Genomic DNA, 27879 nt, shown 5'->3' with positions numbered 1-27879 from the left:
CGAATATTCCCAACAAGATGAGATGAAACTTGAAACAAGTCGCTCCGCACATTTTTAATTTCAGCAACTAAAACTATGAAAAAAATGTTTGAGGGATTAAGACAGGCTAAAAACAGATTCTTAATCAAAAAACTTTCGAAAAGTAGAAGGGTTTTACTGATTTTATACTCAGACTGCTTTTATGTTTCAATTTGGGCCTTCTTGATAACTCTCTACCTCTCACTTTGATCCTGATCCTGTTTGCACACAGCCCTGCAGTCTCATGCCCTTATATGGGCATTTAAAGGCATTTTTCTATTTACAGTGCCTATAAAAAATGTATTCAACCTCTTGGATGTTTTTAAATTTTATTTACTTTATAAATCAGTCATGATCAATATAATCTGTCTTTTTTGACGAAACCCCCCCCAAAAAAAATCTCTTTAATGTCAAAGGGAAAACAGATTTCTACAAAGTATTGTCAATTAGATAAAAATATCTAAGACTTAATTCAACAGAGGTCCAGCCAACTGGTGCTAGTACTCACAATTAGTGAAACGGGATCACCTATGTGCAGTGAATGTGTCAAAAGTGATTGTAGTATAAAGACACCTGTGTCTGGAAGGTCCAATCACTGGTTGATCAGTATCCCTGGCTACCGTTACACCATGGAGGGGGAAGAACACCCCAAGCAACTCCGAGAAAAGGTTATTAAAAAGTAAAAGTCAGGAGAAGGCAAAAAAAAAAAAAGAAATTAAGAACAAGAAACATACCCCGAAGTTTGGTTAAATCCATCATCAAGAACTGGAAGGGATTTGGCAGATGTAAATCTGCCTATTTTAGGCCATCCTCACAAACTGAGTGGCTGTGCAAGAAGGAGACAAGTGAGAGAGGCCACCAAGACACCTATGACTACTCTGAAGGAGTTCCAAGCTTCAGCAGCTGAGGTGGGAGAGACTCTGCATACAACAGCTGTTGGCCGGGTTCTTCACCAGGCAAAGTTTTATAGGAGAGTGACAAAGAGAAAGACACTGGTGAAGAAAGCTCAGATTAAATCTGGACTATAGTTCACCAAACGGCATGTGGGAGACAACATGGCCAAGTTGAAGAACATTTCTTGGTCTGATGAGATGAAAATGGTGCTTTTTGGCCATCAGACAAGATGCATTTGTTTGCACAGTGCATGGTGGTGGCAGCATCATGCTGTGGGGATGATTCTCAGCAGTCTGCCCTTGAAGGCTTGTAAAGGTAGAGGGTAGAATGAGTGCAGCAAAACAGGAGAAATACTGGAGTACGGTCTTATTCAGTCTGCAGGAGAAGATTTATTTGCCAGCAAGACAATGAGCAGAAGCATACAGAAAAAGCTACACAGAAATGGTTTAGAGATGACAAGGTGAATGTTCTGGAGTGGCTTGAGTCAAAGCCCAGACCTCAATCCAATAGAGAAATTGTGGCTGGACTCGAAAAGAGCTGTTTACACCTGATACCTGAAAAAGCTTGAACAGTTTTGCAAAGATGGATGGAGTAAAATTGCAGTGTCTAGATGTGGAAGCCTGATTGAGACCTATCCACACAGACTCAGTGCTGTGACTGCAGCGAAAGATGACTCTACTTAATACTGACTTGAAGGGGGTGAATATTTTTGCAGTCACTTTGAAGAAATCTTTTTTCACTTTGGCATTAACGTGACTTTGTTTTTGTCAAAAAAGCCAAATTATATTGACCAGGGTAACTTTTTTTTGGTACTATAAAGAAGGAAAAAAGAGGACAGGCTTACAGCTTACGAGTATGTGGCATTTATCGATTTAAAAACACAGGTAAGAACAATTCAGGAGTTTAAGAACAGCTTCATGAATCTGCCTAAGGTTTTTCTGAGGATCTTCAAACTTAAGGAAAAGATTTTTAAGACCAGGATATTGGCGGATGAAGCCATATGTATTTTTACCCAGACAAAGTTATCCTATCAATCATTCACAACATGATTTAATCAAATTTGATATTCTGCTTTGAATAAATGTTTGTTGGCATTGATAACATTTTAAAACAAGATTTCCATTTCCCATTCATCTGCCTGCAACCAGCTGTTGGTGATTTGACAGTGAATTACAGGCAGCAGTATGAGCCAGCTGTGCTGCGACGGCTCAGTTCACACAGCTGCAACTGTTTCTCTGACGCTCTGAAATGGTCTCATTGTGCCACAAATCTCTGGACAGAATTGTTGCACAGTAACTTACATCTTCTGCAGTTGCAGCAGTGTGAAATGTTAGGCTTTCAGAGTGTTGCAGAGCGGCCTGCTGTGAATATCTTTTGAACAGTGTTTCTTCTTTCCTGCTAACAGGAGGAAGGATCCACACAGCCATTGAACCTCTCAGCCAGACCCAAGACAGCAGACCCTCTTCGCTCCCCGACGTCCCCGACACAGAGTCTTTTCCCCGGAAATAAAACCAGCCCCTCGGGTATGGGAAAAGGCCGCATCCCGAGCCCGCTCCCCAGCATGGGCAGGAACACCTCTCTGGGTGGGTAACAAGCACATCAGTCATGTTTTCATGAGATCCCACAGCAGGAGCTTCCACCGGGGATAAACTTCACTCAGATTAATTTATAGACAAAATCTAGTTTTAGTCATTTAAAAAGAATAGTGAATGACACGTCCGTTATGATTTGTCTCAGACACGGTGATTGGCTCTCTAGGTGAGCTAATTTGTTTTAAAAAGTGAAACAAAATGTTATTTTATTTAGATTATTAAGCTGCATCATAGCATTATCCAACAAAATAAGTTTTAGGCTGATTTATGACAGACATTCATTTATCTTTTTCATTGTTGCTTCATTGTGTTTTTTCTCTTTCTGCATCTCCCTCTTCTCTCTCTCTGTCCTTTTCTTCTTCCTCACCTCTGTATTTTTTTCCCTCTCTCTGCATCTTCTTTTCTTTATTCCTACACCTCCCTCTTATCTTTCAGCACCTTTCTCTTCTCTATTTCTGCTTTTTCCTCTCTCTTTCTTCATCACGTCTTTTTACCATCTGCACTGTTTCTTCTCTCTGTCTGCTTCTTCCTCATCTCTTATCGCCATCGTCTCTCTTTCTTCATCTCTTTCTTCAGTTCCCTTTTCTCTTTTCCTGCGTCTTTTTCTCTCTCTTGTGCATTTCCTCTAATCTCTTTTTGCATCTCCATCTTCAGTCTTTCTGACTCCACCTTCATCTCTTTTTGTGCATTTCCCTCTTCTCTCTTTTGCATCTCTAAATACTCTTTTTGCATCTCCCGCTTCTCTATTTCTGCATATTTTCCTCTTTTTGCATCTCCCTCTTTTCTTTTATCTGTCTGCTTTCTGCATCTTTTCATCCCTCTTTTTGCATCCGCCTTTTCTCTTTTTCTGCATCTTTTCTTCCCTCTTCTGGCATCGTTCTCTATTATATGTCTGCATCTCCCTCTTCTCTCTTTCTGTGTCCACCTTGTCTCTCTTTCTGCATCCCCCTTGTCTCTCTTTCTGCATCTTTCCTCTGTTTTTTGCATCCGTCTTCTTCTCCTGCTTCTTTTCTTTCCTCTCTTTGCATCCTCTTCTCCCTTATCTGCATATTTTCCTCTTTTTCTTTCTGCACCGCCCTCTTCTTTTTTTGCACCTCTGTCTTCTCTTTTCCTGCATCTTTTCTTCCCTCTGTCTGCATCTCCCGCCTCTCTATTACTGCATTGCCCTTGTCTCTCTTTCTTTAACTTCTCTTCCCTTTTTGCATCCCCCTCTTCTTTTTTGCATCTCTGTCTCTTTTGCTGCATCTTTTCTTCTCTCTTTTTGCAACTTCCTCTTCTCTATTTCTGCATATTTTCATCACCCATTGGTGTCTTCTTCCTCTATCTTATGCATCTTCTTGTCCCTTCTTTTTGCATCTCCTTCTTCTTTTTTTTTTATCTCTCTCTCTTCTCTGTCCTTTAACAACTCAAACACAGTTTCAGCAGAATTCTGAACAACATAAATCTGTTTGTGCTGGATGTTTCTTCCTGTTTAAGCAAATTTTTCTGGCCATTTTAACTTTGTTAAACATTGTTAGTGCTGAGGTCCTGATTGATTAAAGTTGGTCCTTTATAGGTAATATAACAGAGAGCACAATCTAGACCTGCCCTCTTTGTTTCAATAACTTTGTTTATGATTAGCGCTATAAACTTAAAGACTGGAATAAAAAAATCAAACCTTAACTCTCATCTATACTCTCTGGAGGTTTCCTCCAGTAGCGCGTCTTGTACAGACAAGTATATTTATAATTATGATCTTGTCACAGCTGTCCACATGTGCAAATGCAAGTGAAAGAGCAAGAACATCTGCAGCCTTGGAAAGTTTTAAATAGTAAAAGGACAGGCAATGTAGCACAGGTAGTGTTGAAACAGACCAGAATCTGCAGATCTACTCAACAAGACCTGACCTAAAGTTGCTTTACTTTAAAAAACTTTCACCCCCTGAACAGGAGGGGGTTTTGGAATAAAAATAAAATCCTGGGACTTTATTTAGACTCTTATTCCAAAGTGGAAACACACCAAGTTCTTCTAAAAAGCACATTTCCCAGGGAAAAGTTGGGAATGTAACTATACATAGCCTCTAACAGCAGTGTTCCCCTACTGTTGAGTCAAAGCAAGGATTAGCACTGGAGAAGAAGCACATTAGCATTGGCTTCACTGACATGTTCAATGAGAATCACCCGCTATAAATGCTGCCTTCTATGCCAAGAAACAAATTGTGAGGGAAAAATATGACGTGCTCTCCACATCCATGTTCTCCCCCACACAACCAAACACTCCAATACACCAGTGTATTGTTCACCTCTGTACTACATCCATCCACATCCTCCCTCCAGAATAAAACCCAGCCTTCCCCTCCACCGGAAAAACAAAAACATCACCCACCCAAACACCTCCCTCCTCCCCGCCACACACAGACAAACCGAGCGGCGTCGCATGCCCCTGATAGACTGCAGACACCTCAACCCCACCGTGCGTTTGCTTTGTGTCTACGTGTGCGTTTGAGTTTTACAGCAGTCCAAAGCCCTGTATTTAGCCCCAATGAAAACCCCAGCAGCGGAAGCAGTGAAACCCAGCACACGTTATTTGGTTTTTAAGAGCTTCCTCACATCATTGTCTGCCCGCGCTAGACCTTTTATGCCCCTACCTCTGCTATCTGTTATTAAGGCCAATCTAAAGCCTCTCATTATATCCCCCCAGAAAACAATTTCACCGCTCCTCTGGAGTGGCTTTGAGGACGCAGCGCTTCTGTTCCCTGCTAAGTTATTTTTTGCCCGTGTTAACGGCCACCCAAGCATACAGGGCTTCCTACCCGTCTGCTAATTAAACGAGGAAGGCGACGGAAACTTTGCATCCTTTTATTTATTTTTTTTCTCATTCTTCAAGTGTGCATCGGCCTCAGAAGTGTGAAGCTCAGCGCGTAAACAAGTGGGAGGAGGTGTTGTCATGTTTGGGTACAAGTGGACTGGAAAACAACTTTGGCAACATTTACCCTCAAAAACAAACTGAAAAACAACTTTATGCACTAATGTTTGAATATTATCTGCCCAGGAAGAGACACAGAAGATCAGATAAACTTTATAACAAAAGGCGACAGAGTGTCTGCTGGTCCTGCCTCAGGATCTAAAAAAAAAACAGTATCTTCTTTTACTTTAGTTTATTCATTCGCACATCATAAAACAAATAAGAACAATAAAAGAAAAACATGCAGGGGATGTTCGGAGCCAAAAAGGCTCATCAAGATACCTCCCCCTGAGCTGCTTTTAATCGCCTTTGAATGATGATAATGTAGAGGCTGACTGAAGAGAGACTGCTAGTTTGTTCCCTCTGTATTTAAAGTGTTTTGATTAAAGGAGGTCTGACATAAAGGGAGGCAAAGGTCCTCAGAATGATCTCAATGAACCTCCGTGAAAGACTTAAAAAGTGCTGGGCAGATGTGGATTTAAGTGTACACATTTATACATAAACAGACTAAAAAGTAAAAACTGATAAGAGTTTGTATTCTCTAAAAAGATGAGCAGATAAGTCACATCTTTTAGTAAAACCAATCAGTCTCAAAAATGTCTTCTGGATTAACAAAGTCTAATGTAAACATTTGGGTCAGATGGCTGCCCACACTGATTTAGTAAACATTAAATGAATATAAATTTAACTATAATAAAAAGTTAAAATACATGAATGTTTTATGAGTGGTCAGATTCTACCCAAAATACCAACAGACTTCATATTTTCACACAAAATCAGAACGATAATTTAAAATAAATGGTCATTTTTCATCTACTATGACTATGAATATCATATTCTGAACTTGAGTTATTTCTATATTGACTGTGAGATTTTAGCAAATTCATATTTTTGTTTTATTTTATTACAAAATACAATTACATTTTTTTTTTTTGTAATTCAGAGTTTGTTCATTTTAATCCACTCAGGAATAGATGTTAGGAGTGCCACATTTGCTTCTTAAATCAAGCTCAAGATCAAACTTTATTGATCTCCAGAGGGGAAATTCTGGCATTGCAGCAACACAAGAGAACAGGATGGTAAAAATACAAATGTTGAAATAAGAAAAGGACATAGATAAACGTAAACTAAGAAGAAGAAGAAGAAAAAAATGATAAATTATTAAAAATAAGAATTCAAACAAACTCAGGAGCTATATACATTTGGAATTCTATGCTACAAGACAATGAAGGTGACAGGTGTTGACATAAAGTGATATGGTACTCGTGCTATCAGCCAATAATGTATCTATCTATCCCTCCATCCACCCACCTATCTATCTATCTATCTATCTATCTATCTATCTATCTATCTATCTATCTATCTATCTATCTATCTATCTATCTACTTTAGATAGCACTTTTTTGTTGCTTTTGTTAATTTTAGCCAACTGTCATTCATTTTTTGCCACGTTTTTGCTGCTTTTTTACCATTATTGCCACCTGTAAGTCATTATTTTTGTCATGTCTCACCCATTTCTGCCACTTTTCCTCCACATTTTTGTCACTTTCACCCATTTTTTTTTTGTCATTTTCTGTCTTGCCCCTGTTCACCCATCTTTGGTCACTTTTTTGCAGCTTTTTCACCTATTTTTCCAGCTTTAACTTATTTTTTTTGCCACTTTCACCCACTTTTCACCACTTAGATTGTGGCTCTTGCAAAGATTTTTGTCAACAATTTGGCTCTTTGGTTGAGCAGGGTTGAGTCACGCTGCTCTAAGGTGACTTTCCTGACTTTAACTTGTTATAATAAAAGTCATATTGTTCATTTTTGCGACTAATTTATGCAACTATCTTAATGGTTTTAAATGTGCCATCTTGTTTGTTATCTTGTTATTTTTTTTTTAAGCATATAATTGCACACACAAATCAAGGGCAAATTTCTGCCTTTGCATGCAAAAATATACAAACTATTTTCTACTTTATTCCTCTTTAAATACTGCAGAAAGGTCAAGTTGAACCTCATCATCATGTCGGGGTGAAGCTGCCTAAAACTCTGCAAATTCAACAAGTTTTAGGAAGAAAAAATGGGCCACATTAGAAATAATTTCCTGAAAGTTTGGTTATGCAGGCTGTCAAACACTTAAAACTTTTAAGTGCCGTTGATTTTAAACTTTCTATAGTTAATTGAACTAATTTCTTTTCTGAGTGAATTTTGAAGTCCAGTGTTTTATGTTTGAATCTGTTTTTGTTTCATTTGTAGTGTCTTTAACTAAGGGTATTTGACTTCCTGTTTGCAGACAGACCTGCTTTTATTTTGAAAGGGAATAAGGAAAAGATTACAACAGTAACTTCTCAATGGAAAAGGGAACTTGTTATGGACTGAAAATTTAAAAAAGAACTGTAAAGTGTGATGATTGATAACTAAAAGTGCAAAAACTCACCTTCAAGATATTTTAGACAAAACCTCAAGGAATTTCTGCATAATATTACCTGGGTTTTATTAGTGAAATATATTATAATCTCTTTCATATGCTAGTAAAATATCTGTTGTTGTTCTACTTACTTCTAGTAAATGGTACAACATTTAGTGATGAATACTTATGTCTCATGAAAGTCAATAAATACAGAAAAAAACACTGAAGAAATTTACATTTAAAAAGGTATTGGAAAAATGCATTAAAGAAAGCAAAGCAGCTGACAAATGTGGATAGAATTTATAATGAAGTCATTATCACTTAGGCTATTCTAAGCATCTATAAGGAATGTATACAATTGCTTCAACAGAGCTAATAAATTAAAGATTAAAAAAAAACATTAAATTTACCAATTCAGGGGACTGGATCCTCCCTGGCAGGGTTTACAAGAGCCTGGGGCTCAAATAGAAAATGCTCAGTCACCTTAAATATTAAGCTGCAACCTTGAAATTCCTGAATTCTTAACCCTAGAAGGGCATTTTAGGATTCAAGATTTCTTTATTGTCATTCAAATAATTAATCTAAACCAAACAGATACATAGAACAAAATTCTATTGCAAATAAATAAAAATAAATAAAGGCTCTAGTGTCGATGCAGCGCTCTCTGTTTTCTTCCTGCCAGTCAAAGTGACTGACAGCTCTCTCCCCCCTCCTCCCCTCACAGACATCCTGTCCAGCCTGAACTCCACGGCGCTGTTCGGGGACCAGGACGCCGTAATGAAGGCCATCCAGGAGGCGAGGAGCATGAGGGAGCAGATCCAGAGGGAGCAGCTCCACCACCAACAGCAGCAGCAGCAGCAGCAGCCAGGACACCAGAGTCTGGAGGCCAAACTGTCGGCACTGAGCAGCATGAGCCTCAACAACGGCAACAAGGTCAGAGAGACGCGCAAACACTTCCACACTGGTCACATGTAGCCGTACATCAGAGGATGCACAGGCATTTCTCACTGATAAGAATCACATGGTCTAAATGCACTTTTCAAAGGCATTTTCTTTCATGTGAGGAAAGAATTCTGATTGAAACGGTGAACATGCACGCCCAAACTAACACACATGCAGGCATGCACATGCTGCACAGTGCATGTGACACACATCAACTGTGCTTCTTTAGGAGGTACAACTCCAGCCTCTCTTCTTCAGCTTTTCTTTTCAGCCCACTTTTTCAGCTTTAATTACTTTTCTCTTTTTTGATTAATGTTTTAGACACAAAAAAATGTGATCAGCCTTTTAAAGATGCATATTCAGGATGAAAGCACCTGGTAGTTCAGAGCGGAAAATGAAAGAAGGTCCACTATGACAAGGTTACACTCAAAAATGGTGGGATAAAAGTAATTAAACACTTTAAAATCATCATAATTTTAAATTAATGAGCTAAGTTTGATGCCAGCGTACCTGTCAGTCAGTCATTCTCTACTTTGACTTTAACAACTTTGCAGAGCTAGTCAAGTTTGAAAAAAAGAAACTTTCACACTTTTAGACTAAAGTTTTAATGATGTGATTACTCTAAATGGATGTTGTTTATAAAAAAAGTCATAAAACATCATAAAATCTAGTAATTTGTCATAATAACAGCAGCTACAAAAACCAAAACAACACTGATAGATAAATAAGTAAATAAATTTATTCAGTTGATTTATTCAGTTAATGAAGCTGCCATAAAATGTTTAAAATCATAGAAATGTAAGTTCTAACATATTTTGAATGCACTCCAAAATCTTGCTTTTCTTACCAAAAAAAAAAAAAAGAAAAAATCATTGTTAAAGTCTGCATTGTGCCTTCCTACATAGTAAGTTGCCAGTATGTTGGAATCTGGTTAAAATGAGTTTCTATTTTCCTGTTTGCATGGGGTTAGTATTACCTCGGTGCCTCTGGTAATTTGTAATAATCACATGGGACGTCTCTGCTTTCAATCCCGTATGAATCGACCATGTCTGTAATTTGCATTTGAAATATTCCAGGGCCAATTAGGACATTATTTCAGCGCACACAGACATCCACACAGGTAATCCTAATCCTGTACGAATCAGCAGCGCTGTAATTTAAGGTGGTAATTATGTTTTTTTATGGCCCCAGCAGCTTTTCTGCTTCTTTTTAATGACGGAAAACATAATAGAGGCTTTGCAGGACATTGTTAGCAAAGTTTTGACACATCTAGGTTATAAATAGTGCTTTGCTTTCAGTTCATTTTTGTGTAAAAATGGCTTTATTGAAACTCTAGTGTCCAGATGTGCATGTGCAGACTGCTCTCTTTGTACACAGCTCCTCTGCTCTTCCTCTTACAAGTGCCTGCTTTTATATCAGCATTATTTAGCTGTATATTAGGTAGGTATTCCAGCTTGTTATGAGAAATGTCCTTTTTTGTATGTATTTCAAGTACATTTTTGAAGTATGGAACGCTTTAGTTTTCAGTGTCTATTGTATTAAATCTTAAGATCCTTTTATGCTCATAGGCATTTTACATTATTTTTTCAGACTCTGTACTTACATTCTTAAATCTTAAAACCAACCAGGCTGTAAACTGGTTTATCTTATTGTGAAATAACGGCTTTTTAACAGGTGTTGTGTACGGGACTTCCCGTGTTACTTCAGCCAGCCTCAAGTAGACACTCGCGGTATTGCAAGTTTTTGCATTTCCAAATTGGCTTCATTTTTCAGGCTGCCGCCTAGAGCAGAGGCTTGATGATACTCTATGATACCCTCCCTGTATGCAGACCACGCACACCGCATCGTCATTTGGGGGAGTGTTTTCTTCTTCTTCCTCTCTCTGAACATCAGGCCGATGATTTAATAATAAACATAAACTTTACCTAGGAATCATTAATGAGTACATTAACCCTCAAGATATCTGATTTTAAAGATCAGCGCTGTCCGTGAACAATATAGTGTGCAGTGTCCACTCTCTCTCTCTCCTGCTCACTCATCCTTGCTGCTCAGAAACTCTCATCCTGTCTGTCCTGTAACTGCAACTTAACGTCTCATTTCACTTCAACAGCTCAAGTCAGAAGTCATCTGAGCCTTGTGTTACTAAACACTGACCTGCTTTATTTCCTTTTTAATCCATAACAAGCTCCTTTTTCCATGTTTAAGCTCTGTCTTAATCATCGATCTACTAAAAGCTTCTGATTTTCTCTCAAAACAAAACCCGGTTGTATCTAGGGCTTGGCAATTAATCAAAAATTAGATTAAATCGCCATATTGGCTGCAATTTTCAAATCGGAGAAGGGGCAGTATTTCTTTAACCTGAAATTGATGTCAAAACACCAGTTTAAGACTTTTTTTTTTGCAATAGAGATGTTATGCATTACATAATTATGCAATCATTCAAGTGCCATTTTTTAGAATGGTCCACAAAAAATCCTACTTTCTTCATTTTTATACTTTTTTCTTATTACAGGTGAGAATGATAATTCAGCAATTCATACCCAGTTTACAATATGAGTAAAAACCATCACAATTAGGTGTTTTTTCATAATTGTTCAGCTCTTGTTTAGTCTAATATTGTGTTGGTTGTAATATAGAATGATTTATTGCTTGTGTTTATTGGAAAATACATATGCCGAGGGATAATCGCGTTTCAAATCACAATTGCAATATTTGGTTTAAAAAAAAAACCCAATTCGATTATTTTTTTTCAAATCATTCAGCCCTAGTTGTATCCAAACAGGAAGTAGATGAACCAAAGTTTAAGACAGTACAGAAATCCAAAAACAACAAAACATTGTTTTTACGTTTTAAGTTTTATTTTTGGGCTTTTTAAGCCTTTATTCATAGAGGACGACAGATAGAGTTAGAAACAGGGATGAGAGAGTGAGGCAGAGACATGCAGGAAAGGAGCCACAGGCCAGACTTGGACCTTGGCCGACTGCCTACATGGGGCGCGACCTGACCAAGACCATCGGCGTCCCAACAAAAAATTATTTTAAAATATTGGAACTTAAGAATGCAACAAAAGGGGAAGATTAACTGCAATTAAAGAAGTCATTAAAATGACAAAAAATATGCACCAGATCTTAGATGTGATTGAAATGCTTTATGTCATGTAGATAAACCTCTGGATTAATGCTCCTTATTCTAGCTAACCAGCATTGCTGCCTAGAATAACACTGATTTTATCAGCCTTTTGGCTTTTAACCCCTGCACTATTTTTCTGTAATGATCTTGTATAGGTCTTATTTGTTTTATAATTTGCAAACAATTAAACTAAACTAAACTAAACTAAATTAGACTAAGCAATTAACCACAAAAATTAGAGATTTTGCAGTTAATTCAAGATTCAAGATTCAAAGCGTTTATTGTCATGTGCAGAGTTATGAAATTCTTTCTTTGCCGTCCACAATTAATGCCACACAGTAAAGTATATGTAAATATACAAGGGAGAAAATACAAGACACAAAAATACACACGATAAAATATAAAATATATGTAATATGAAATATACATCTTAATGTACAAAAGGGCAGTGAAATCCAAAAGGCCATTAAGCAGCATGTCAAGTTGAAATTGTTTGATCCTATGGCAGCACTAATCCATATACAGCTTTTCTGTATTTTTATAGCATATTAGTGTTAGATGAAATCTCTTGGTCTGTTATTATTTGGGAAGAGTTCGTGTTTGGTTAATATCCATGATTACTTAGTTGCTTCTGTGCTAAATTAAATCCTCATTTGTCCATTTATAATACTTGACAGCATGATTAAATATGGTAAATGATGACTTTTCCTTCAACTAAAGATGTGAAAAGGCCTCTTTAATCTGCCAGCAGCAGGGAGAACATGCAGAATAATGCAGAGAGGAAGAGGAGGGTCTATTCAGTCAGCTACTTTTCTCTCCCGCTCCATGCTCACACAGAAACACTCCTCCGTCCACTCTCCACTCTCCTGTTCCACATTTCCTCCAGTTCTTCATGCTTCGAGTGTTTAAAGTTTCTGCTGAGCTCGTGCATGAGTGTGCAGAGTGTTTCATGGATGATATTTGGTGTTGTTTGGCCCGGCGTGCAGCTCTTGAGGACTTTTCTCTTCTCTGCTCTCGTCCACACGGCCACCCAGAAGCCCACCGCTTTGAAGAGCGAGCAGCTGGGCCAATGACAAGTGATGGTTTTGGCGTGTGTGCCTGCCTGGACTGGGAGAGACTGAGAGCTTTTTTGGAGAGGAGATGGTGTTAACATTAATGTCTGTGTGTATAATGGAGTCCAGCTCTCCACTTGCCCTGGAGGGGGGTTCCCGGCCTCGGGGTTTCAGCCCAATTAAAGGGTCTTTCTCTGGGAAAGGACCCCCTCCTGCTCCACGCTCACCTCTCCCCCTCGCTCATCTCTCCCTCTGGGCTGGAGGAGACAGAGCCTTTGTACCCGGATCTCATATCCAGTGGGAAATCCATATTCCAAAACATCTTCAATCAGTGTGATCAGCCAGTCACAGACGTTCACTTCACTAAAACAGAGAGCATGATTAGACCGCCTCTCCTGCCCAATTGATCCCATGCTGCTCGCGAGGATGAGGAGGAGAGGAGCTCATGAATATTTTAGGGGTGGAGACTTTGAACCCACCAACCCCCAACTAGGTCATGATTGGTGCACTCCAAGGATAGGCTGTTTTTGAATTTTTTTGGACTTGTTTGCGCTGCATCTTCAGGAGGAAAACATCCCCAAATCTGGCAAAATATATCTTAGCTGCGCTTATCTGAGGTCCCAAGTTGATTTTTTTATAAGTCATTATACTCGTAAACACTGAGAAACTCATAAATATAAATTATACAACAGCCTAAACTAATAAACTGTTAATTAAAATTTAATGCAAGTTGTCTGCCACAGGTCTGCTGAAATAAGTTTGTGCTAAAAACAAGCTTTGAGCGTAAAGTTTACTCTAAAAGAAGGTGAGTTTAAAAGACCATGGCAGTCATTTTGACTGTTTCATATTTTTAGTATAAAAGTTACAATGCTGCAGTCCCTGAATTTTCCTAAAAGTGCCTGTTTTTTCATCTGACATGTTATTTTAACATTCTGCACTAAAGGCAAAGAAAATGAATAACTTCTATCTAGAAAGACTTCGCAGACTTTGGTGCATTAAAGGTGCAAAAGGAGCCCAGAAACATTTGACATGAGGCATAATAAGTTTAAGTAGGCTTCCCTAAATTAGTATTTAATCTCCTGAATATATGTAATTTATTCTGCCCTCCCTGAACGCTCTGGTTTAGTTTGGCAGATAAACAGTTCTTTGTGAAATGAGAGACCGTTTCCTCTTAGTTTGGCTGGTTATTGAGACCTCAAATGCAAAGGCACTTTGTAAAACTGTAAAACAGCAGAGAACATTATGGAAACCCAAATAAAAAAGAAAAAATGTGAAAGTACAGCAATTCTTGAAAAAGAAAAAATATCCAAAGTCATACTTACGAGATAACAAGTCAAAATTTTGATTTTTAATCTCAATTTCAACTTTGAATCTTATGACTTTTTATCTTAATGATTTGACTATTTATCTCATAATTATGACTGTATAATCTCATGATTTTGTTTTTTTTAACCTCTGAATTATGATTTTATAATCTTATAATTATGACTTTTTATCTCATTATTATGATTTTTTATCTCATTATGACCTTTTATGTCATAATCATGACTTTTTATCTCATAATTATGACTTTTTGTCTCATAATTATGACTTTTTACTCATAGTCATGACTTTTTATCTCATTATTATGACTTTTTAATCTCATAATTTTGACTTTTTACTCATTATTATGACTTTTTATTTCCTAATTGTGACTTTTTTTTTATCTTAAACCCATGACTTTTTATCTCATAATTATGACTTTTCATCTCAAAATTTTGACTTTTAAATCATAATTCTGACTTTTTAGTCATAATCATGACTTTATATCTCATATTTTTGACTTTCTATCTCATAATTTTGACTTTTAATCTAATTATTATGACTTTTTATCTCATAATTTCAACGTTTTATCTCATAATCATGACTTTTTATCTCACACTTTCGACTTTTTATCTCATAATCATGACTTTATATCTAATAATTTTGACTTTTTATCTCATAATTTTGACATTTTTTCTCATTAGTTTGACTTTTTTTCTTATTATTATGACTTTTTATCTCATTATTTTGACTTTTTATCTCACAGTTATGACTTTTACCTCATAACTTCAACTTTTTATCTCATAATTTTGACTTTTTGTTTATAATTCTGACATTTTACTCATAATCATGACTCTAAATCTCATAATTTCAACTTTTTATCTCATAATTTTGACTTTTTATCTCATAATTATGATTTTATTGTCTCATAAATTTAACTTTTTTTCTTATAATTATGACTGATGCACCTTTGTTATTATTATTATTATTATTCAAATTGCCTAACTTCCCCATTAATTCTTTTAATTGGCAGAAATGGTCTTCCATATAACATATAGTTTTCACTATACAGTTTCACTGTAACCAAACTGTATAACCCTTGCTTACATGATGTTCTTTAGGGCTAGCACACCATCTGCATTCTTCTTACACAAAGTCAAAAAAGGTCTGTTAGCATGATGCTAACACCTAATGGAAAATCCCATTTATGGGCAAACAAAAATTAGCATCCTGATCTTGGTTATTTTTAATTATAAAAAATGAAACTTCAACAACACACTCTCAACACACAACATCATAAGTAGTCCAAAAAACCATACTTACAGGCAACACTCTTGCCTTCACACAGCTTCTCTCTGTACTGAACTACGGTAGCTGTGGAAGGCCAAAAAGTCAAACCTCAAAGACACAGCTTAAGAAAGTACGGATCTGTTATGATGACATTAAATGCCCTTGGAGGGTAACACAAAATAGTTTTTTAGAATAAGTCTTTTATTCATACATAGGGAGGGTCATAGGGGACTGACATATGTCTACAGCACTGCAGAAGGAACCAAATAAAAAATGCACCTTTTTTAAATTCACCACCAAAAGTGAGCATCATAATCTGGAACTGTACACCCAAACGATCACCCCTAATATTTTCTATGTACAAACCCAAACTGATGGTGGCCAGACAGTGGTGGCAATGCTGCATGTTGTTTTTAGTTTGTCTGGGTCTTTGCCCCAAGTGAAGGGCTTAAGGTATCCCGGGGTCTTGTTCACAAATGAGGGTAGTATGGACTGTGATTGGTGATTGGCAGGTGGATTGGTGCAGAATCGGCAGTATTGCAGATGTTGAGGTTGGCGGGCTCAGATTTAGAGATAGGGTGAGGAGCTGGGACATCTGGAGGGATCTCGAAGTACAGCTGCTGCTCCTTCATCTGGAAAGGAGCCAGCTCAGGTGGTTTAGGAATCTGATGGGATGCCTCCCTGTGGAGGTCTTCCGGGGCATCCAACTGAAAGTAGACCCCAAGGTAGACCAGAATTCACTGGAGGGATATCTCAGGTTGGGAACACCTTGAGATCCCCCAGGAAGAGAGATGTCTGGATGGACCTGCCTAGCCCGCTGCCACCAACTGGACCCCAGATAAACCAGATGTAGTTGAAAAATGTCTCCATGGATTAGGTGAAATTAACATTTTTTTGTTTTCTCAGATATCCCAACACAGTAACTATTTATTTTTCCTGCAGGATTACAAACCCCGTTATTTCTATTGATAGATACCAAATACAAACAGTCAAACTGACGTCTCTTGGTCTTTCTGGTGGATTTTGAATTCTGGCTTTTGTACCATTAAAGGGAGAGCCCCCTTAGCATCTATATTTTCCAACTTTACAAGAACAAAACCAAAGCAATGCAGTAATTTGGTTTATAGCTCCATGCCTCCTAATAAAAAGCTCATTTGGAAAGTCTCAAAGTAATTGTTTCCGGTTGGAGGACGACAGCAGGCCTCGGTGTTTGTTGTCAGTTTGTTATTCGTTACCTAACAACTGCTGCTCAAAGACTCTTTCTCTCACTGTCAGATTTTTTTTTTCATCAGAAGGAGACTTTTTTGTAATTTTTTTTCTTCTTCTAAAGTGCTCAAAAGGCTTCGCTCTGTCTTAAACAATTCATGGATGGAACTTGCTGGATGCTGCGAGTGTGACTCAGCCGCTCCACCTCGGGAGGCAATGAGAGCAGCTCTTTCTCTTTACCTTGGATTTGTGTGTTGTTTTTCTGTTCGCAGAATAAATTTGTTACTCAGATCCTCCTCTCAGACGCTTTGAGCCTCTGCCTTGGCCGTCTTTTTTTATGACATTGTACAAACACAGCATATTCTTCGGAGGAAACCAGATCCAAACGGTATCTCAGTGTAATATTGAATGTTGAGCTATTTATTGCCGGCGCTGATTCGACTCTTAAGAGAGACGTGTGATGACGTATGAGAGTGTGTTTGTGATTATTTCGCTTTCTGTTGTGTATTTTTGTCCCGCGGCGTTCCTTTCAAACATACACGACATTTCCCTGAGAGCTGAAAGTGATCCAAGTCTCCTTTGTGTGTATGTGCGGCTGTATATGTGTGTGTGTGTGTGTGTTTTCTGGCTCCGCACTGGCCTTGGCCATGTTAATGTCATTATAGCTGGTGTACAGACCAGAGGCCTGGCCAGTTAGTGGCATTGTTGAGTATCACCTTACGCTTACGTTGCTTCCAGCTGGCCTGCGGCTGCCAAAGCTCACTGAAATAGCCGCTGTGTGTAACTCTGTGTGTGCACGTATGTTTCTGCGTGCATGTGTAGAAAAGTCTGCGTCGACTTTTTTCTTCTCAACTCCCACTCAAAAGTAGAGTTTAAAGAAAGGAGTTTAAGGAAATTAGAGCAAGAATTCAGCACCAAACTCAGCCATAGCTTCACTGAGGCTGTACATGTTGATAAAACAGTGTTAGTACATAGAAGTCTGCATGGTAAGATAACAAACATTTGACAAACATGCACTGGAGCTTTATAAAGTTATGGGAAATCTGAAAGAAAGAACAATAGACAGCCATAGGGGAGTACTTTTCCTGTTTCTGGAGGGCGGTGATGGCAGATTGGGCGCAGATAAATCTAGAAAACACCAAAATATATGAGTTCTTTGGCTGCTTCAGATCTGTAAAACAGTTTGATTGTGAGCACCAGGACTGCACAGATCCTTGAAGGTTTTGCCGTGTGCTTTACTTCTATCATGTTTTTATTGTACTCCAGGTCAGACTGCATGATCTTTTTGCTTGTTAAACGGTCACTGTGTCAAGTAAGAGCCTGAGTCCACACACGTTTTCTTCGCTGGCAGTACTAAAACTCAGTTTAAGAGCACCTCCCACCCCTGGTATTGGTGCAAGGTTCCAACAGTCGACTTTTTTTTCCTTGGTTTTATCCATAAAGATGTTCTTGAGTTGCTCCATGTTCTTAGCATCCTCTTTTATTTAAGGAAATGTTCCAACATTTGCAGCATCAGCTCTAGACTTGGAAAATTTACCCTCAAAAAGATGAATCAAATCAATTTTACTTCCGTCCTGCCTCTTTTGATTTTGAACAGTCACTGAGGAAGAAGTGGCGTTTGCAAGCATGGCGCCGATCCAATCTGTTTTCAACCGATCACTCTGACAGAAAACGACTTAATTGGAGGGCATTTTAACATCATTTCTGGCTTTATGTCTGTGCTAAAGCAGGACTGAAGAAAGATGTTTTGTCCATATCTGATGCCTATCCAACACAGCAGAAACCGAGCCAGAGTTCATCGTTACCCTGTCATTACGGCCTGCTTGTTAACACATATTACTCATGACTGGGCCTTGGAAATAACCGCAGAAAAATTATTTATTTTATTTATCTTTTTTAAGTTGTTCAGTCAAGTATAATGCAAGCTCAGAGCTTTTCCTGCAGCAAGTTGCAAAATATATGACTACGTTTTACACAAAACAGCAGCACTTAGCTTCACATTAGCTCCGTTAGCTCTAAGTTAGCACATTAGCTGCCACTGTATCTTACCAGCTCACACAGCCAAATACTATTCTACACTAAATACACCAAGAAATCACACAAAAAAATCAGTCTTTCAGGCAGTGTCTCCAGTAGTCATCATAAACTGATGATCTCAATTGTAACCTGGCGGTACAGGGAAATTCCAACCATCGAGGTTTATTTGGAGTAGTCCCAACGAAAGGCAAAAGCATGCACTGAGGATAGTCCAGAGCTGTCCTCATCTCATCAGTGTCGCTCCTACAGCTGAAGTTTGCTGTTGCTGCTATCAGCTAGATTAGCTAGAAAGAGTAAATACTCCCAGCTACGAGAAAGTAAGATGGGGCTCTTGCCACCAGCCCAAATGACCCATGGCTTTCTGCATGACTTCCTGTGAGAACTGGTCATAGGTAGATTTACCCACTCACAAAAGTCCACCACTACTCTCTGCTGGGCACAAGCCCTCGCTCGTCCCGGCAGCTGCATCAGTGTTTATGCTGCTAAGCTATCTGCAGGTCCCTTTGTTTTTCTGCATCAATGACGAACTTAGAATTATTCCATACCACCAATTTCCCTGCATTGTTTTCAGTAACTTTAAAGTTCCCAGGAGACAGGCTTTGTTTGACATCATCCACGTTGGTCACATGACTTTTCACCACCTAAATTAGCCATGTGCTATGGTACATGGATAAACAACCCCAGCACCAAACCAGAACTGGATCTAAGTAAATTTACATTGAGTTTATATTAAACGATTCTTGCAATATTCTATTTTATCTGCTGAGCTTTGCCTGTGAAACCGGCCAAAGACCGGAAAATACCGGCTAACAAAAAGTCAGAGAGCCATAAGTTTGTGCCATGATGGACTATAGAGTGATACCAGACCAGTGGCAGGGATCCGAATTTAATAAAAGGAAATTTTTCAAAAAACTTGAATGAATATATGACTGGAACAGCCAAAGGTGAACTGGTATTTGAGAAAAGTGCCGTTTCTTCACAGAGGGCTGAATGGCAGGAAACTTGCAAAGCAGATGCAATCGCCAGATTTCATATCTGTCATCAGGGAAATATAAAGTTTGTCCCAGACCTTAAAACAGCTCTGACAAGTCAGTGTCATTTTAGGAGAATGAGGCGGTAGCTACAGGCGGTTTTTTAGTTCTGAAAGCAGATAGCAATGGCTGCTGCCAGTGCAGTGATTAGCTGGGGTGTAGCAATAGTATGGTGGCAGTTTGATCAGAATTTGACCAAATTTCTTTATTAAAACAAGAGCAAAAAGACACACCTAAAGCTTTCCTTCACAGAAAAGATGTTTTTGCACATCTCCTCCCCAGCTTCAACGTGAATTTCATTCCACGATTCATAAACTGCAGTAGCGTTAGCCTGTAGAGCTTGGGTTAGTACTGCAGCTATGCAAGTCTACTTCCTCATTTTGTCTTCTTGCTTTGGTTGGCCCGTAAGGAATGAGACAGACAGAACATTTGTTCAATCACTTTCTGAGAATTTACTGGAAAGTCCTGCTTTTCCCAAACGTTCTCTATGGGAACTTTCCCAGATGAATGTGAAATATACCCATTCAATGGCTATGGCAGTCTATCTAGGGCAGTGACACTCAGCGCGTGGCTCTTGAGCCACATGTGGCTCTTTTGTGATGATTTGTGGCTCTTCTTTGTCTGCATTTGAAATATTTTTTACCCAGAAAACCTTAAAAAAGGTCAACTTTGACCATTGCAGGCTTCATTCATCAGTGTGTTTTCCACTTGTGTGCAGCTTGCTTTAATTGTAAACCTTTATTTTTATGCCTGTATATTTCCATTGCCACATTGCCATTATTTGCAATTTTGTTCCCCTTCTTTCATTTTTTTGACACTCTTAATCGATTTTCTGGTTTTAAGCCCATTTTTCAATTTCTTTTTGCAACTTTTATCCTGTTTTTGGCCCTTTTTTGCCTCTTCTATCCTGCTTTTACCCCCCCCCCCTTGACGTTTAGTCAAGTTTTTACCACTTTTGACCATTTTTGCCACCTGTAACCCATTTTTCTATCCATTTATGCCGCTTAACTCCCCATTTTTACTAGTTTTTACCCAGTTTTTGCAATTTATGCCATTTTTTTGCCACTTTTTTGTCGCTTTTTGACCGTCTTTGCCACTTTTCACCACTTCGATTGCGGTTCTTGCAGAGGTATTTTTCAGCAATTTGGCTTTTTGGTTGAGCAGGTTTGAGTAACACTGATTTAGGGTGTTGGGTTGAAAGGCAGGTGCGCATGCCCCTTTTTTGTTTACATCTGCACATGCCTGATGATGACCTCTAAAGAGGGGGCGGAGTTAGACCAGGGGTTCACAAAGTGAGGACCGTGGTGCCTCTAAACAGCAATGATGGGTCGCCTGCACACATGGCATACGCCTTAACCACTCGACTACCGGTGCGCCGAATAATTGAAATTTTAAGTGGCATATTTTACCCTTTGCTGTAAAATTTGCATAAAATATTTCCATTTATAATCCATCCACAGTGATTGGGTGAGATTTATGCTGAAAAGTAAGAGGTATGTAAAGAAAAACCTTGAACTGTTAATATGCACATAGCAGCAATAATATGGTGGTCTGCTGCTCCTCAAATATGCATAGAGATTTTCTTACAATAAATAACTTTAGAAAATAAGATTTTTTTTAGGCTCTTGTGTTCTCATGTGTTGTCCAGTGTTGTAAAATGCTGTTTAGTGAATGTGTATGGGTGTGCATAAATTTTAATGCTGTGAATACATAACTAAAAACTCCAAAAGTTTGAATTTGTTAAAGTATCCGTATGCAAGGTAGTTCTTAGATTTTCATTTATTTCAGTTGTAAGAAAAGAAATAAATGTGTGCACATTCCTCAGCAGCTTTGAAAATTCATTCAGTTTTTAAAGAATACCTGTAACAATAACACAACAATAATATATGTTTTTGTCTTAAAACTGAGGCTGTGAGGAAGGAAAACTAGTAAAGATATAAGGACTGTAAATCTGGGCATTTCACTGAAACCAGAGCTTAGAGCTGCCCTTAATTCTGCCATTTAAAGTCATAATATCCTCACCACACTATTTAAAAAGCTCATGCATGTTTGTATTTGTTAGTTTAACTGTTTAGATTTCACCTTTTTTTCTTAAACACACACAGTCCACACAGTATAAACTTTTGTCCTTCTTTTTCAACTTTTCTGCTGTTTTGAGACTCACCAGATCTCCACGTCTAACGCAGCTCATTACGGCGACGTGTCTTTTGTCTGAACCCTGTTGAATGAAGCTGCAGTTTGTGTTGTTGGAGCACAGCGAGTCTGGAAGGAGGCAGGAAACAGTTGTATAGACGTTTATATTGGCCCTGCTGGTGCGTTTGGTCTTTGTAGGAAGCGAGCCTGTGAAACCGACTGCTCCGACGCCTCCAAGTCTTGATTAAAGGTCGACGTAATTCGGCTGGATTTGAAGCCTGAATGATATACATTATAATAATGTACACTACAAAGCCGAGTCTGGCACCTGCAAATAGACTGTTGAGTGTCTACTTGTGTGGAGCCAGAGCCTTGGCGGGTGAAGGGCTGCTGTTGGTGGTGTTGGGGGGGTGTTAAGGGCTATGAATAGGAGGAATGGTGAAAAGGAGAAGGAGGAGAGGAGGTGCAGGGGGGATCAGGGCTGACTGACAGCTCTATCGGCGCACAGCAAAGTCTGGAGAGCCAAAAAGAGAAAGAAAGATGAAGGAAATAGGAAGAGAGAGAGAGAGAGGGGGAGGTTGCCAAACTTGATTGGTCCGGGAGAAGACAGTAAACGGTTGCGGGTCAGCTGGAGGCACGCCGCGCTGGCGGTAGGCGAGTTGTAACTGTGGTAATGAGCTCAATACGGTGTGGATTAGAAAAAAGAAATGTTTGGAGCGTTACTGTAGAAACGCTGGGGATGCAAACGCCAAGAAGAGGCGAGACCAGGCGGAACAAGAGGAGTCGGGTGTCTCTTAAATGTAGAAATATACATTCAGCGCCGTATTGGACGTCAGAGTCAGTGAACGCATCACTGTGTTAAACACGCTGCAGCGGCAGGGAGCCGATTTCTTTCTGCTCTGCAGAATTTAATATTAACCTCCCTTTTTTCTACCTTTTTTTGTAATTTATTTTTAATTAGTTGTCAATTTCCTCTTCATTTTAATTCATCTTTGCCCCTTGTTGTGTTTAGTTCATGAAGGCCTTGGTTCAAGATAAATTCTTTGCTTCTGAGTCAAGTGCCACATGCTTTTTGCTCCAATTCACACATGGGTTAATAGTACCGTAATGTCAAGCATGTGATGGGTTGGTTTTATGCTCTCGAAGCTCTTCAGAGGCAGCAGGGCCACATTAAAAGTGTTTTTTATTCCTGAATACTCTGATTTATTTTTGCTGGGAAAACCTACGCAGCATGGCGACCAAACTGCTGATTTTTTGTTTAACCAGGTAATGAGAAGCAAAATCAAAGACAAAAGCGAGCACAATGCAAGTTTACACAATAGAAAAGGAGACAGAGAGAGTCCTCTAGAGCTGCTCCAGGGGGCAGCCATCCAGAATCCAACCAGCAGGCGCACACGCCAAACCTATTTCAATCTTGCCTAAACAAAGCAAAGACAGCTCCTTACTGCATCTGCCACAAGAACTTTCAAGTCGACCAAAAGTAGACCAACCGCAGGGAGGATTTGCAAATTTTGACCCAGGTCTGCTGTTAATCTGTATTTTGGATCAGTCCACCTCTATTGATGCCGTCCTGGTGCATTTTCCAAACTCTGCTGCTTTTCCTTCCAGTCTCCTCCCATTCAGCGGGAACATTTCTACATCTCTAACCACTTTGGATGTTTGGAAATTGTTTTCATCTAATATCCTTGCAGATTATCTAAACACAACATGGAAAAGCTGCATGTTTAGCATCATTTTGAGAACTTCAAATCTGATCTCCAGTAACCTGGAGCAGCAAACTTTGACTTCCAGACATCTGAGTGCTCTCCCCGCTCTATTGTTCAGCAGCGCAGGCTTAAAAAAGAACTCCTCGGTGCCTTATTCTAAGTTTTCCATCCACTCTTCTTCCCTTTTTTCCCTATCTCTCTCCTGTCCCTCTCTTTTTCTCTCTTTTCTTTAGTCCTTTGTTAGGCGGTTGCTTCCTGCGGTGAGCATGGCACTGCCCAGGCACATGTTCTGCGGTGGGCCTGATTACAGCCCTGCCGTAGTGCTGACATTGGCCCGCGCCGACTCCTCATCTATAAACACACACAAATACACACTCATACGAGCGCGCACACACCGGCCCTTAAGTTCCACCGACTCTGCCAGCGGCTACCGCGGCATGACTTCACCCGGCAACCATTCCTTGCGTCAAACAAAATGCCTCTGTCACCAGAAAAAGGAGGAGAGCCCGAAGAGAGGGAGAGGAGAGAAGCTGTGCGGCGGCTGTGCGGAGGGTTCGATGTTTCCACCACAATTTGGGAGCGTGGTGGAGTAATTTTAGCCGGACGGCCCCGAGGCAGGCAGAAGTGATTTGTCTCAGAAGTGGAGTGGCAGACAGACGGAGAATCAGAGATGATGAAGAGCATGATCAGAGGAAGAAGATGATTAGTATGGCATTAAAGGGTTTTGACTCAACAAACATCATATCTTACTATTTTACAAACTCTTTAAAAGAAAAGGAGTCATACTGCATCCAAAAAAATAGTTCCCATGCCATTTTTGGGGCCCCTACTGGACTCTCCTCCATGCCAACTCAAACCAGCAATTAGTTTTATTGTCACCACCATCAAAGTTGTCCCTAGTGACCCAATTTAAAAGATGGCTGGCATAATGCGGGACTCGCTCCACACATTAAGTAATAGAAACGGAATAAGGACTTAAAAAGATGTATTATTTGGCAGCTTGTGTAATATTTCTTTAGCAGCGGCTGCTGCAGCGTCATGTTGCAGCTTTCTGGAGTTTCTTTGTCTTCTTTGTGATGCAGGAGCGGCTGCACTACGAGACGCTGAGCCAGCACCTCGGGAAGCTCGGAGAGGAAGCTGGGAAGATGGTGCATCGAGTCATTGACCTGACGAGACCTGAAGACCTGGATGGTAAGCACCTTCATGGCCTGTCATTCTTGTTAATTTGGCATCTGTTTTAGATGAAAACCAGTTTTTTATTTCTATTTTTTAAACTTTTTGGGGGAAGATGTGCACCGAGACCGGGAAATGATCCTGCAACCAGTGTGTTAAGCTGTATAGCCTTAGTACATGAGCGCCTGCTCTACCAATTGAGCTAAAAATCCCTTTTTGTTTTAGTCCCGTTTTAGTAACTTTCACTCACTTAAAATTTTAGTCCAAAATGCAACAGTTTTATTCAGTTTAAGTTGCTAAAAATATTGTAACACTTTGGATGTTCCTTTAAGCCAAAATATTTTCTTTCTCTAAACTAGGGGTTCTCAAACTTTTCAGTCCACGACTCCAGAATAAAGGTGCCAGAGACCAAATAAATCTCACCAAATAGTCTTTGACTTTTGGAAGGCATTTGAAGACCCCATCTCGGTGGCTTGGGACCCCAAAGGTCAAGGGTGTCCAAACTATAGCCCGAGGGCCAAATGTGACTTACAGTCCAATTTTGATTGGCCCGCAGCAAATTGAAGAAATAAAATGAAATATGGCCACATTTGAACATGAAGCTTTTGGTTGACTGTACTGTACTTTATAGTTTCAGCACAAGACAGTGCTACCATGCTAATTCTGTAAACTAACATCTTGACAAGAAGAATTTATTTATGTGTTTTTTTTGACTACATTGAGACAACTCTGTACGTGGTTAACATATTGGCAACTGAAATAACAACAATATCTTGTTTTCTAATTCCCTGATAGGTTACAGCAGCAAATAGCAATACCATTAATATTACAGAGGCAGAGCCAGTGGTAGCTAGGGCCAAACGTGGCCCTCTGAAATCTGATTGGCATCCCCCCAAAAAAATTGTCTATTTGCATTGTCAGCCATTAAATCCTCCACCCCAGCTCCTCCTTTATCCTGCTTCTGACTTATTCAATGTCATATACCTCACCTTGCGGAAAATAAAGTGGCCCCAACATCCTTAAGCATTTGGCCCTCAGTGGAAAAAGTTTGGACACCCCTGCCCAAGGGGGTCCTAACACCACGTTGCAAATCATTACTGTAAACTGTAAAAACATAACCTGACACACCAGATAGACTGTTTCATGTATCCATTGCATAGAATATATTTCACATCCATCTGGAAAAGCTCCCATAGAAAGCATCTGGAAAGGGCGGAACTTTTCAAAATGTTCTTGGAGGGTGATTGGACAAAAAAATTCTGTCTATGTATTAAGGGCCAATCAGAGCAACAAGACAAAATAAGGTTGTATGCATGGGCAGCTCCAGTAGTAACCTGAGCTAGACAGGCTGTATGAACAGTGGAGCTTGTTTGTGGATAAAACTCATGCCGAGGCCGGTGGAGAAAAGAGCAGAAAAGTCTTCTCTAGAGAGGCTTTAGGTGGGGCTCTTTACGATTGTTTTAATGAAGCAATGCGGCCCAGTTCTGATGAAAATTCTGCTATACAATAGCTACATCCAAGCTAATTGCTACACCATCCCAGTACAACTAAACCCCACCTGTAGCTACTACCTTATTCCCCTCAAACAACGCCAATTAAACAGGTCTGTTTTCAGGAACAATGCTAGTTGTTGACATAATGAGGGAGAAAAGCTGTTCAAAAGTGGCACTACCAGCACACAGTGAGCATGCAGTAAAACAGAGCTGTGGCGTGAGGGAAAGGGAGCGCGGCACACAATCAAACACAGGTGGAAGAAGCAAATACTTGAATGGATTAAATCACTAATTCCCAAAGTCTGGGTCAGGATCCACAGGTTAGGCCAGAGATGAGTTTTCAGACTTATTTTGCTACAGTATTTAATGGGACATTTTTGTCAGGCCACCATAGAAAAATCCACCCTATAACACAGGCTCCTCCACTATAACAAAACACAAAACAAGACTCTATCAGCCACTGGATGGCAAAGGAGCAAAAGTCACAGTTATTGATGCTTGGCTAATAATGAAGAAACACATCATTCCAGACCAGACAGCCACTGAAGCCTCAAGGGGCCGAGCGTGTAAAGAAATCCTATGACAGATGTAGAGGGGCCCTTCTAGGCCTATAAAACGGAAAGTTTCAGGTCCAGAATTAACTTTATCCAAGCAAGCACAAGCCAACAGCTCAACCGACCAGGTGAGGACGGCGTAGAAGGCAGACTTGATGTGCAATAACAGAGTGAAGAGCAGTGTAGACTGTAGTCTCTGTACTTGTAACTTTAATTTAACAGCTAACTTATTGAAAAGTTTGAATCAGACTTAAAACCATAATGAATGGGATGGGCCAGGCCAGCTTGAAGAGAACATGCTCGTGTATGGGGCTGGGATTTTTGGGCCTGGTCTCAGCTCTGCCTTAGGTAATGCGGTTTAGTTTGCTAACTAGCTGTCGCTATATTGTCACAGCCATCGCCTCCAATTTGTTCCCATGCCACTGTACTGATATGTAAAGTCCCTGTGCATGTAAACGCTGTGCAGAAAGGCCTTAATCTGTCAGCCTCTTCAAATTTGGTTGCTAACGTTTTTGTACTTTGCACATGCACAGAAGACTGGATGAAACTTTGAAAGCTTTGGAGAAGTTTAAGGAGCAGTTTCTGAGTTAGAAGTGGTCATATCCTCCTCTGACTTAATTAATACCAGCAACTCTCAACTCAGTGGGCCCCATGTAAAGAGGATGCCCCCCCTCCATAAGGTCTCGCAGCTCAAAAAAGAAGACGAAAGCATCCTCTAGAAAGCGAGAACACAGGTATTCAGGGAACACAAATATTTATTGTGCTCCTCAGTAAGTGACACTGAAGGACACCCTCAACAGCTAAACAGAGTCTTCAATGTCAACATTTTCCTCTCTTGAAAATTTTTAACAGTTATTATTCCTCCAAGTGGTTGACAAGAGTCTGAACACTCCTTCTTTTTTCTACGATGAGTGTTTGTGACACACGATCCCATCCAGAGTAAGTATGCAAACAAAAGCAGGAGAGGACAAACAACAAGTGTGTCGAAG

General features: G+C 39.6%; 1 protein-coding gene across 14 annotated transcripts in view; it reads left to right on the top strand.

Moving 5' to 3' along the window:
• LOC121515031 (transcription factor SOX-6-like) overlaps positions 1-27879 on the top strand; it is a 232828-nt gene that overhangs the window by 185852 nt on the left and 19097 nt on the right. For all 14 annotated transcript variants that reach the window (XM_041795585.1, XM_041795583.1, XM_041795584.1 and 11 more), the window contains 3 exons: positions 2318-2495; positions 8567-8775; positions 24753-24861. In XM_041795585.1, coding sequence (XP_041651519.1) covers positions 2318-2495; positions 8567-8775; positions 24753-24861 — 496 coding nt within the window. The remainder of the gene's footprint in view (positions 1-2317; positions 2496-8566; positions 8776-24752; positions 24862-27879) is intronic.

The sequence above is a fragment of the Cheilinus undulatus genome, linkage group 9 (assembly GCF_018320785.1).
Source record: "Cheilinus undulatus linkage group 9, ASM1832078v1, whole genome shotgun sequence".
NCBI classification, from domain to species: Eukaryota; Metazoa; Chordata; class Actinopteri; order Labriformes; family Labridae; genus Cheilinus; species Cheilinus undulatus.
This window is presented reverse-complemented; position numbering and strand designations above follow the sequence as displayed.